The following is a 12,649-nucleotide window of genomic DNA, read 5'->3' as shown; positions in this document are numbered from 1 at the left end:
AAGCCCAATTTATTGACTCAGCTAACTACATGAAAAATGTAAATTAAATAAAAACGGGAACTACGTGAAAAACGAGAAATAAATGAGAAACAAAAACTAAATGAAAAACATTAATTAAATGAAAAACATAAACTAATTTCAAAATGAAAATTAAATGAAAAATATAAACATCCATTTGATGAGTCAAGTCCATATTAAGCTCAACTTGCTAGCTCGGTTGCTACATGAAAAACATAAATTAAATGAAAATAGAAACTACGTGAAAAACGAAAACTAAATGAGTCAGCAATAGCAGATTTTTTTCATCCCAAAAAAAAAATTAGTTTATACTTTAATGGGAACAAAATGAAAAACGTAAATTAAATGAAAACAGAAACTAAATGAAAAACGAAAAATAAATTAAAAATGAAAACTACATGAGAAACATAAACTAACTTCAAAATTAAAATTAAGGGGGCGTTTGGTTGAGGAGAAATTTTTTGAATACTAGGGAAATAGAATTGATAGAGAAATGGTAAGAAAGTGAGATAAAGTGAGATAGATAGAAAAATGTTAAAAAAAGTTGTTTGGTGGGAAAAAACTTTATTGGAAAAATTAGGTAACTTTTAGGAAATGTATATTTGGTTGGAGGTAATATATAGTGAAAAATTTGAGTGAACGGTGAGATTACCCAGCTTTTTAACAAAAACCCACCTCCCAAAAAGCTTTCTCAACAGTAAATAAACCTATCATTCTGTTCCAAAATCTAAAAACCCATGCAAATTGGATGGATAGCTTTCTCACTAAATCACCCTAAACCAAACATCTCATTTCAAGAATCCTTCTTACATTTGCATAGGTTTCTTTAAAAAGCGGCGAGCCAAACACCTCCTAAATGAAAAATATAAACATCAATTTGATGAGTCAAACTCATATCATAAGCCCAACTTGCTGACTCGTTTGACTCATTAAACAATATACATTCATTTGTTCTCTAGCCAAACTGTGTTTCGATATCTGCTTAAATGGCTACTAGATTTGATCTCATACGTGGTCTGACACCATATAAAGAGCAATAGATGATCAAAGTTAAGGTTATTATATTCTGGAGGCCGCCCAACTTTTATCGACCGGAGATGGGAGACAATGTCGATATGATTTTAATATATGAACATTTGAGTTTTGTTATGCACTTTTGTCGTGGAAATTAGTTTTTTCTAATTTATACATCTATTAAACATTGTTTATGGCTCCTCTTTTTTGTAATAACAGGTGGTAAGGTTATAAAGACTTACGGGATTCCATAAGGATAAGAGATCAACTAGCATAATGTGGAATGTATGTCATATGAAATTTTGGTGCTGGCCATAATTTTAAATAATTTAAGTCAATGCAACATGAGTATGGTCTTACTTTTAATCTAAGAATTGTTGTGACAGAGAGTGTCGATGACAACCTTCCTATCAGTGATTTTTCATTCGTGGAATTCAAGGATGTTGAAAAGTATCATAATGACACTGCATGTTTAGTTGGTAACGTCATCTTCTATTTCTTCAACGCATTATTATTCATCTATAACAACTAATAAAAATCGATGCTTGTAGACATTATTGGATTCCTATATGGAATCAGTGATTCCAAGTGTAACACCCTGTCTCGAGCCGATTTGTTATCTTACTTTATGGTATTAAGTGCAACTTAATATTAATTACTTGCAGCGAAAATAACGTTAGAATTATTAAGTGGAAATGCGGATAAACTTTTTCCAATTTTATATTATTTTATAATGATTACTTGTATATCAAGTCAATAGCATTATGCATTACTTGCTCCCTAATTATCTTATTTACTAATTACATTCATTCTTAAATTATACACTACTTAAGCTATGTACTATGAGATAACCCCCCTCCAACTTAATCTCTCAACAATTACACGTGCATTAATCATGCTATTTCATACTTTCCTTGGCACCCAAGTTATCATATCTAAAAGGATTTAAATGGCTCATACATGCATGAAACATGACATAAAGCAATCCTTTATCATACGATACGTATCATGTATCCTACTATACGAAAATTAAATCAAAATCTATAATTTTTAATATAAAAAAAATATTTGATTTATGATTAATTTAAATAAAAAATAATATTAATAAGAAAAATAAAATAAAAATTTTGTTTTGTGATTTAAACTCAAAAAATAATATCAAAAATATGTATCAATAAAGGAAATAATAAAATAAATATTTATAAAATAACAACATTATTGGTGCAACTATCGTTACAAGAAATTATATTTATCACAAAGTTTACATTCCACAAATGAATATGATTCTATCAGATTCTGGCATTCATTTGAGATTTGAAAGAAGACAATTTCCAATTAGTCTATACTTTGCCATGACCATTAATAAGAGTCACGACCAATCTCTTTCTTATGTGGGACTATTCTTATCGAAGTATGTTTTTACCCATGGACAATTGTATGTTGTTGTTTCTAAAGTAAAATTTACGAAGATTTGAAGATTTTAATTTTAGATGAAAATATAAATTCATGTAAAAAAAAACTAACAATATTGTTTACCAATAAATGTATCAAAAGATTTGACTTTTAGGGGGCGTTTGGTATAAGAGATATTTTTTTTACCTGGGAAAAAATATTTCTAAGAATATGGTAGCAACGGCGGAGCTACAGCCGAGGCAGCAGGTGCCTTGGCACCTGCTTGTTTTTTTGTTGTTGTTTACTTATTATATAATTAATTATAATTAATCAAGGTAAAAATTATAATTTGGCACCATCTAAATATAAAATTAAATACTCAATACAAAGTAACAACAAACTATCTAAATGCAAACAAATAATAAAGAACATGTATAGTATGATTATTTTTGTGTTTTACCTTTTTTTTATTTTTTACCATGTATATTTTTTTTCAGCTTTATTCTAATCAGTTATGTTATTTATTCTTACTCCTATTATTTAAAAAAAAAGATTTCTAAACTTAGTCACAAAAATGATTAGTTGACCTATTTCTAAACTTAATCACAAAATTTTTACCTTAGGATAATGTTTGGTTCATTACTTAATATGTCGTGGGAGGAAAGTAAAATTCTCATGTTTGAAATATTTACCGAAAAGGTTAGTACATTTTTATATGTTTGCTTTGATATATAATCAACGTTAATTGTTCATTTGAATTTTTAATATTGTGTGACATTATTTAGTACATAATTTAAATAACTATGTTAAAATTCATAGTAAATTTTTTCTCTGATAAATTTGTATAATTATAATAAATATTTTAATATTTTAATATGTCAAATTTTTTAATATGTCAAATTTTTTGACACCACCTAAATTTTTGAGCCGGCTCCGCCACTGTATGGTAGGAAACTATTTTTCAAAAGAAAGTATTAAAAAGGTGTTTGGTAGACCAAAATATTTCCAGGAAAGTAGGGTTAATTTTACTATACTACGTTTGGTTGATGGTAAAATATTGATGAGAATGTTAATTGAATTTACCAAATTACCCCTCCTTTTTCAATTTTGTACGTCTATTGTTCAACGTTCGTTTTAGTACGTGGTCCATCTCAGTATGTTGGAAAAGTTATATTATTAGCTCTGTCCCTGTAACCGGTGTTGTGGGTCATTGACATTCATCACAGTGCACAAGACAACCGATGAAATGGAAAGTGAATGGGTGTAAGTTTTTTGATAGCCCTGTTGTATTCGTAATTCCTCTCCCTACGAGCACCTTACAGCCCATAAGGCCTTCACTGATATATATATATATATTTAAATATATATATATGCTGAAGTTTTATAACACATGGTGTCTGGCTGTGAAAGAAGAGGGCGTTTTAGTTAGAAAAAAATTCACTCACAATCCACAATCAACGAAAAAATAAATACCACAGGTAGAGAAGGATTTTTTTTATCCTCATTTTAGTTAACAACTCAAATGCTCGAGATATTTTTTGCCTAGGAATTACTTACTATCTTCATACCAAACATGCTGAAAATTTATTACCAAACCCACTTGCCCATCATTCCAATCAAAAATCCCATACCACCAAACACTCCCTTAATGTATGAGTATTTAGTCTTTTATTTAAATTTAGTAACATTTATTACATTCACAATTTCTTCAAAATATATTTTTATGTATTTTACAATCTTTAGCGTATAATATTCATATCAATATATAATAAAAAACATTCAATCATAACTCATATATATATATATATATATATATATATATATATATATATGATCAACATACACCGACGAAAGAATAATAAATCTTATCCATTGATTTCCGTGCATCCAACGGTGGAGATTTATTGAGAATTAAAAATTAATTAATGAGCGAGACCTAATAAATCTTAACCGTTAGATGCAAAAAATCAATGGTTAAAATTTGGTGTAAGACTTATTATTCTAACACCGGTGTAAAATAATCATACCCTATATATATATATATATATATATATATATATATATATATATATATATATATATAGGGGAGAGTTTTTTTGACTCCAGAGTAAGACTTTTATAAAGATTAAGTCTTACTCTGAAGTCAAATGACCTCCATATATATAAGACGAGGCAAATATACATAATTGTTCAATAATCATGTCGAAAATAATTTGAAATTCTCACATCTCAATCTCAAGGGAGTCTTCTCGAAGAAGACCCCAATTCTATTGCTCCTCTTAATGATCTGCATATCTCAAGGTGTGATATATGTAACTTACACGAACAATGATGATTCAATGACTTAATAAATTCACATGTTTATTCACCGTTATTCTTCACTTGTTTTTTTTTTTAACAAAAATATTCATTCCATTTTATCATATAAGTATATGAATGAATATTTTCTTCTGCAATAAAAAATTCAAACAAAACTGAAATTAGCAAAAATAAATTTAGAAATATAACACTTATTATTATCCCGGCCATTCGATTTTTGTTCTTCTAATATCAATAATCAATAGTTCCAAGCATGATTAATCCAAAATAAAATAAAATAGTTCCAAGCATGAAAGCGGAGTAGCTTTGCACATTTGAAATGGGCACTTCACATTGTCCGCACCACTTGACTTTTCTGTTGCCAAGTTGAAAAACTGGGCCGATCCAACTCGAGACAGGACAGGACAGCCCAATTCAGGGTTTAGGGTTTAGCCCATGGCAGTCCATTTTGAGAGCCCTTGATGTGCACAGCACGGCTGATTCTGTTTTCTCCCGCTACTAGCATCTTCGCGTCGTGCTTTCTTCTCTCTCGCCGTCGGGTATCTGGGTTTGGTTCTAGCACAAGCACCAAGGTGAAATTTCAGTTCGTGCTCTCAGAAGATTTGCCCTAGCACAAGAATCGCGGTTCTGTAGTTACAAAAAGGGATTGTCGCGGTTAGTTTTTGTTTTGATGCTTGAAATCCTTTTATTTAATGGCATATTTTGTCTAGTTAGTTTAATTTAAAACTTTAATTATAAAGTGTTATGTATTGTTTATAGTAGTTTCAAAATGCTCAGTTTCATAACACATTCTGTTTTCTATACAATTATTGTCGTGGTTTTACGATTTATTCTTCCTTTGGAATTTGGATTTTGAAGTGTATGTTAAGAGAAATAGAAAAGGCTGGTACTGGAATATACTGTAGGGAACCAAGATAATGTATTCATTGTGAGTAAGGGACAGAAGAGGGATAATAAGGGAGGGAAGGATAATAAAGGAAGGGATACAGTCGTTGAGTGAGAGTTTGGGGCCTTTGGGAAGGGAAGAAGCAGATCATTCGTCTGATATGTACTGCAAAACATGGTTTTGGGTGGTGTGGTCTTTGTCGTCTTTGTCAGGCCTGGAATGGCAAAATATATCCATTAAGTTTCTATGTGGTAATACTTGCTTTCTGTCTGTTTTAGCAGATGAAGGTGAAAAAGCAGAAGAGGCATAGGAAGACTTTGACGTTTTACACTGCTTGCTTTGGTTTCCGAAAGCCTTTCAAGATTTTATGTGATGGAACATTTGTGCATCACCTTATTGCGAATCGTATAACACCTGCTGACAAGGCCCTTAACAGCATCCTCAATGCTACTGTCAAGCTGTACACGACCAGGTCTCTCTCTTCACCCCCCCCCCCCCCCCTTTTTTTTTCTTTTCTAATTTCTATTTTTAATGTAGATTTCTTAACATCTGTTTCTTTTGTCATCATTGTTGGTATAAAATGTAATTTGTCTCGTTTTGGATCCTTTTTGTTTCTTCTTTATCTGTACTTTTTTTTTTGTTAATTTGGTTTTGGATGAAGATGATGCAGATGTGTTCTAGCTGAGTTGAAACGACTTGGTGGCTCATATTCTGAGGCCCTTGAGGCTGCTCATGAACTCATAATTGCAAGGTCTTCTTTCCTCTCTTTCTATATATGCATACACCTTACTGCTGGATCACATATGATGTCAAATATATTATTTCCTAAACTTTTTTTTTTGTTTCATTATGATATACATGTATTACAAAAGATCAAGGTTGGACAACCACAACCACAACCACAACCGCTTGAAATTTGAACATATGCTTTTTTCTTTCAGGCTTCATTAAATAGAGGTGTCAAATGGGCTGGCTCAGCACATTTTGGCCAGCTTATTTGGACAATGTAGTTTTTTATATATTAAAAATAAACATGAAATAGCACTTCCTTTTGCCTTCAACAAGGAAACCGCTTCAAAAGAAGAGGCTAACTAAAGCTTCTAAATCCTTTAGGCCCTCTACTTTACAATTGTTGCTAATATTTGAAGTTCATTTTTTACCCTCTTCTTCTTTGCACTATGGGTATTTGCTGAGAAAGCCACCTTTAGCTCCTTGCCTAACAATTAACCTACTTTATCCTCATTGAGTCAAGATGCTGAGGGTCATGCAAATCACATGCAGATCTTATAGGACTACTTGTTAATTTTAATTTTAAGTTTTCTGATTCTGAGAAATGTTAGGTTAAAAATTTCTCCAACTTGAAGAAATGAAGCTGTATTTTTAGTCGCAATCCTCTGCATCTGATGGTCTATTAGTGGACCATCTAGGTTCATTGTGGTTTATTCACTCGTGTTTTAAGATATTTTAGCACAATCATTGCTGAGATGTTCATTTACTTTGATCTAAACACCAATTTGCAGATGTGAGCATGACAAATGTATTGGGGCAGATGCCTGCGTCATGGAGGTTGTTGGAGAAAATAATTCTGGGCACTTCTTTATCGCTACTCAGGACACCGATCTGCGGAAAAAGTTGCAAGAGGTTAATATAATTTTTTTTAAATGTTGATAGCATCAGTTAGATTTGTTAGGTTTCTTTTTAATATTTTCTTTGTAATCACGATAAAAATCTATTTGCATAATTAATGAACTGTATACTTGAATGATATTCGGATAGAATCTTTCCTTTATCAACTTGGAATACATTTGTCTTGAGAATGAGAATATGTTCTTGGTAGTGAACATCTCAAAAGTCATTGTTATATGCATTCGATAAGTTTATTTAGTTCTTCAAAAGTATGATCTTGTAATTAGAGGTCTAATTAATATAAGGTAGTCTAAATGTTAGTTTAAGTTGTTATTTAAATCAATTGTTCAGTCAGCTGTAGAACATTACAAGGTTCTATAAATAGGAGTTTTCATGGAATTGTCATCAGATCAAACCAGTGAAGTACTCCAAGTCAGACTTATTTATTTTGACTATTTCTTATTGAAGGGGATTAGATTTCTGAAGTCTTTTTCGATTTCTATCCAATCTGGTGGACTCCTCCTATTTCATTCAACCCTTTGTGCCTTTACATTAACATCACATTTCAGTTTTAACCCCTCGGCTACATCACCTTGCCTAAATGCTTGAATCATCTTTCTAACTTGGCATTGTTGATTGAGTCGTACGCTAGTTTTTTCATGGACATCTATATTATGGATGATTTTAGCTTTGAGAGCAGTAGGTGAGCATTTCCAGGAATGGTTGAAGAGAAAATTCTAGAACATCTCGTTGGCCTGGTGTCTGTTCCATGTTCTTTTCAACTCTAGCTTGTTAGTTGTTACCTTATGAATTTTAAATGGCTGTGTTTCATTTTTCATTCTTCGGCTAGGGTTTCTATTTTTACATAAGTTATTTACCGTACTTTTTGTTCCTTATGTACTTCTTTTTTACATTTTCTGATTGAGCATGATGCTTTACTCATTAAAAGAAAAATCAGAAAACTTCTTGTAAATATGTTGAGGTGCTGTTATAATGATGCAAGATGTGTAGAATTGTACCCTCAGACAGACATTTATTGTTCTTAATCTGCTTATTGCAGGTACCTGGTGTGCCTCTTGTATTTGGTCTCAGAAATGCTCTTTTCCTTGAACCTCCATCTGCATTTCAGCGGCAATATGTCAAAATTTCTGAAGAAGGACGATTGCATATGACCAAGAAAGAGTACCAGATATTTAATGATAGGGTAATAAATAGATTGGCTGGCGAGGAAGCCAAAAATTCAATTACTGAAATAATGGAAAATGAGGGTTCAGGAGATCAGACCATAAATGTGCAGGAAGTAAAAAGGAGTATTACAGCAAGGAATCAGTTGGACATCAAGGATAAACCTCAGTTCAAGAGAAAAAGAGCAAAGGTTATAATTTACACTTGTGCTGTATATGTTTGCTCGTTTGAGTTCTGATTACCATATTTTAGGCTTATAGCTTTTACCATTTTGTGGTTGTGGCTAACTTCATTAATGGAAATCTGTAGGAACTAGGAAATGAAATTCTTATGAACCGTTCAAAATGAGTCACAGACATTCTAATATTTTCACATATTCTGGGGATTGAATGCATAAAGCTTTACTTAGTTTTTATAATCCAGTTGTTTTCTCATTCCTTTTGTTTTTGTTTTATTAATTATGCATCAATTTGATTGGTTGGTCTCAATGAAAGTACATTTATGCTGAAACAGTATACTTGTGTTGTAGCATTGGAATTAGATTCAACCAGGTTCATGCTGGCATTTTGCTAATTTTATTCTTCAGGAAAATGAAAACCTAATCCCACAATCTAAGGAAACATATAGTCATGATGATTTCATTTTTGATTGTCATTCTCTTCAATTATATGGCTGTCTTGTATATTAGACATGTCCCCTGTCTTGCGTATTTCTTGTCCATAGGAGGCATTGCTTCCTCAAGCATTAAGGTTGTTTATGGAACTTTGACAATGAAAGGCATTAGTTGGAAAAATGGTATGTGCAGATTTTAAACTGTAGGCAAGTGTTTTACATATAAGATGAGCAAATCTTGGTATATGTATATTATTTTACTTTTTTGGTGAAATTAAAAGAAAGAAATTCTTGGTATAATTTTTCAGTTTAGGAATGATTAATGACTTAACTTGTTAACAAAATGTTTAGTAAATCACCACTCTTTGATTATTGTGTTAACCAATATACTGGAATTATTTTTTCTAGGAATTAATTTCTTTGCGATTCCCCTTTTGTTTTTTATCTGCAGTTTTGATGCAGTTGCATAGAAAGTTGGGCTAATTAATTTTACAAGTGAACGAGTTTTAATTAATTTGAATAAAGCTTTATTGTTTAAGCACCTCATGGTTACCATTAGTTTTGTGTCACATTTTTATGATATTACATTTCAACTTTGCAGGGTCCAAACCCACTTTCGTGCAAGAAGAAGAAAAGTTGTGAAAACCAAAAGCTTGCTCCTTTGAAGGTAGGGTTGGCAGGGTTTATAAATTTCTTCAATTTGGTCATGTAAACACTTACCTTATAAACTTCGGATTTAATTTGATTCACTGTCAGGGTGAAGCTTCAATCATAGATTGCCAAATCATTAAATGAGTTTTACTTTTACAACAACTACCCATGTTGTCTAACTCTTCCGGCACATCAGTAGATAATAGTGTAAAAAACATTACATTGAAATTGTTGTTACGCTCCAGAAATTATTCTGTCACTAAGAGATAGAAGAACAGAGCATAAACACAAGGGAATGACAAAATGTGAATCTTTATTGATGTTGAATAACAGTACAAGAGGAGGAATAATCCTCCTTCCTGGGATAATTGACCTCTTAAAAGAAAAGTCGACCTTTCCTAACTGAATGGAAACTCACTACCTATAGCTTGCCTAGGGGCTATATTTCTCCTAGTGTAAACTCTCCACATGGATGGCTGCCCTCCATTGCCCAGCCCAGTCGTATCAGTTGTGAAATTGTGAATCATAAGATTCATAGTCAATAATTAAAAATAGCATAAATTTTTTCACTAATGTTGATATTAGTATGTTGAATTTAACTAACTTATAATGTAGCTAAGAATTTGAAATCTAAGCTTAAATATAAATCAATATCCAAGTCATATAGCAAATAAAAACTGGGTAAATTGACTTGAAGCGTGGTCTTCATTAAGTGGCTGGGATGCCAGCATAGCAAAGAATGTGATTCAAGCAAGTCCTTAGAAATTCATTTCACGAGGTTCTCTTCTTTTATGCCATTTGTTCCTTTAAAGCTGGATGATGGCTCAAAAGTTAGATTTTGGGAAGATACTTGGGCAGGCAATATTCCTTTTTCTGAAGCTTTTCCCTGTCTATTCCAGCTTTCTACTGTGCAAGATTTAATGATTAAATATTGAATGTGAGAGAATGTGTGAATGTGTGAATGTGTGTAGAAGTGGTATGCATATAGCATTTTTCAAACATGTTCTGGGAAATCTGCTAAACAATTGAATGCAGTTGTACTTAAGATTTACCCTTTTGAGCTGGCTTTGCCATGGTAATGGACACTGAATAATGTTCCAAGTTGCGTATCCGATTGATTTTATATAGGCAATATTTTTATGAGCGAGATTTAGTGATAACAAGAGATTACATGTGAAAGGTGTTCAAAACGTTGCCTGCTAATAGCATTATTTGTTTTGGAACTCTACAAAACAGTTTAGATATCAATGAAAATATATTTCCTATTCGACTGTTTGTTTTAGCATGGACTTTGAGTAAATTCCAAATTGCCTTTTACAGTACGTTTAGAATGCTTCCTTTTAAATTAGTTTTATCTGCTGAAGTTAAATTTTGTTTACTAGGGATTTGTTAGATGTTCATTGATTGTTACCTTTATGCAGGAAATGAAAGCAGACAACGCAGTGCAGAAGAGAACTAGGAAAAGGAAGAGGTCGCGTAAACAGAAAATGGCAACAGAAACAGACTGTTAGGTAGATCATTTTTATATAATTACAAGTTAGATATTTATAAAAGAGCTCCTTGAGTTTGCTCCTCCAGTGCAGAGAGAAAAGAAAATTTTAATCCATGTTGGCATCGCAGGGGAAAGTATATCTACATTGGTGGGCATTGAATTTTATACGGTTGTTTGTATTTGGCCATAAAAATTCACATTTATTTACAAACTAGAAATGGATTGTCATAATATATTTATCTGTGAATGAAATTATTTGCTAATTGGTTGTTATAATTGAAATTTTGGGACAGATCTTTTCCGAAGTATTAGCTTTGCCATTTGACTGCATATAAATTTACATAAATTTTTTTCAAGATAAAAATATATTTAGTAAAACTGAACATCACCAACAACCTTTCACTAGGAGATTAATTTGCCGATCAAATCATGGAGAGATATGTTCCTCTTTGTTACCCACAAACTTAGTGCTATTGCTCCTGAGTTCTTAACCGGTAATCATGTAAGGTGGTGAAGATTGTGCTTAACTTCAACTTCTCCCTAGTCCTTGTTAACATTTGTCTCATTCATTTTTCCATCTATGTATTTGAATTAGTTTATTGTGTTTTTAGCGTACAATATTTTGTTTTTGTTTTTATTTGTTGCTGAGATAACTTCTGGTTGAAAAGCGTTCTGTAAATTAAGCTAATCATCATCCATTATTCCCGGAATAAAATTTTATTTTAGGTGGTGGATGTGTTTTGTTCTAGCATGGAATTCATATTAGCCAAATTGCACTACGACCAGCACAAAAAGAACTCTGCTTTTTTGCCTTATTTACTTCAATAATAACGTATTATTCTTTAACGGTTGAATTGGCTAGCGTTTTGCTGCAGTTGCGCTACCCAACTTCAGGATTCTATCTTTATAGATATAGCTGGTAATTTTTTTTCCATTTCTTTTTGCCGTGTCAATTCTAATGGTTTATTCTTGACCAAATGAACATAAAGCCTGCCGTGCCAATGGCATTTTTTTTTAAACAAAAAAAATGAAAACCCTTGCTAATTTGGTTGAAAGAATCTTTCAAATTTTCCACTCTTAGGGGTCATGGTAATTAGATGGTAATTCTGTCAAATAATACTTTCATTGATGGACGGTGTTTCGTTGCAAACTGAAATAAAGACGGATATTGCACCTTTATGAATCTTAAGATCTAATTTATACATGAATCAAAATTAAAGGGTATAAATTATAGTACACCCTAAAAATAATGACTTCTGCAACGATAAATGTTATAACAAATAATAGCTGGTGCGTTTATGAGACACTCTAGTTCATTGTACTAAAGTAATTTTCAATAACAATGTTCCTGGTCAAAAAGAGCTGCTAAGAAGCCCCAAATTTCCGTTTAATTTTTGCTTGTTTGTTATACCATTTGGACATGCCAATTATAAAATAAACAAGCCCTTTATCTG

At 31.9% G+C, this 12,649-nt stretch overlaps 1 protein-coding gene across 3 annotated transcripts; it reads left to right on the top strand.

The window, feature by feature from the left end:
- Positions 1 to 5,249: 5,249 nt before the first annotated feature.
- Positions 5,250 to 11,470, top strand: LOC133285075 (uncharacterized). 3 transcript variants are annotated; one of them, XM_061482231.1, is made up of 7 exons: positions 5,250 to 5,397; positions 5,911 to 6,101; positions 6,300 to 6,380; positions 7,150 to 7,270; positions 8,316 to 8,630; positions 9,654 to 9,719; positions 11,138 to 11,470. In XM_061482231.1, the coding sequence occupies exons 2-7, from the start codon at positions 5,911 to 5,913 to the stop codon at positions 11,216 to 11,218; spliced, it is 855 nt and encodes a 284-aa protein (XP_061338215.1). In that variant the 5' UTR covers positions 5,250 to 5,397; the 3' UTR covers positions 11,219 to 11,470. The 3 variants fall into 3 exon arrangements, with proteins under 3 accessions (XP_061338215.1, XP_061338214.1, XP_061338213.1); XM_061482230.1 differs by having other exon boundaries at positions 5,908 to 6,101; positions 11,125 to 11,469; XM_061482229.1 differs by having other exon boundaries at positions 11,125 to 11,468.
- Positions 11,471 to 12,649: the final 1,179 nt, after the last annotated feature.

The sequence above is a fragment of the Gastrolobium bilobum genome, unplaced genomic scaffold (genome assembly GCF_033153095.1).
Source record: "Gastrolobium bilobum isolate Gb01-03AN ecotype WA unplaced genomic scaffold, APGP_CSIRO_Gbil_v1 utg32371, whole genome shotgun sequence".
NCBI lineage: Eukaryota > Viridiplantae > Streptophyta > Magnoliopsida > Fabales > Fabaceae > Gastrolobium > Gastrolobium bilobum.
The sequence above is the reverse complement of the archived record's forward strand: the minus strand, read 5'-3'. Positions and strand labels throughout refer to the sequence as shown.

What these genes read in the sequence shown, in the direction of transcription:
- LOC133285075 (XM_061482230.1), top strand. Translation starts at nt 5,911, where the DNA reads ATGAAGGTGAAAAAGCAGAAGAGGCATAGGAAGACTTTGACGTTTTAC. An exon ending in CATGAACTCATAATTGCAAG is followed by an intron (nt 6,381 to 7,149) that starts GTCTTCTTTCCT and finishes ACCAATTTGCAG; the next exon opens with ATGTGAGCATGACAAATGTA. An exon ending in TGCGGAAAAAGTTGCAAGAG is followed by an intron (nt 7,271 to 8,315) that starts GTTAATATAATT and finishes TGCTTATTGCAG; the next exon opens with GTACCTGGTGTGCCTCTTGT.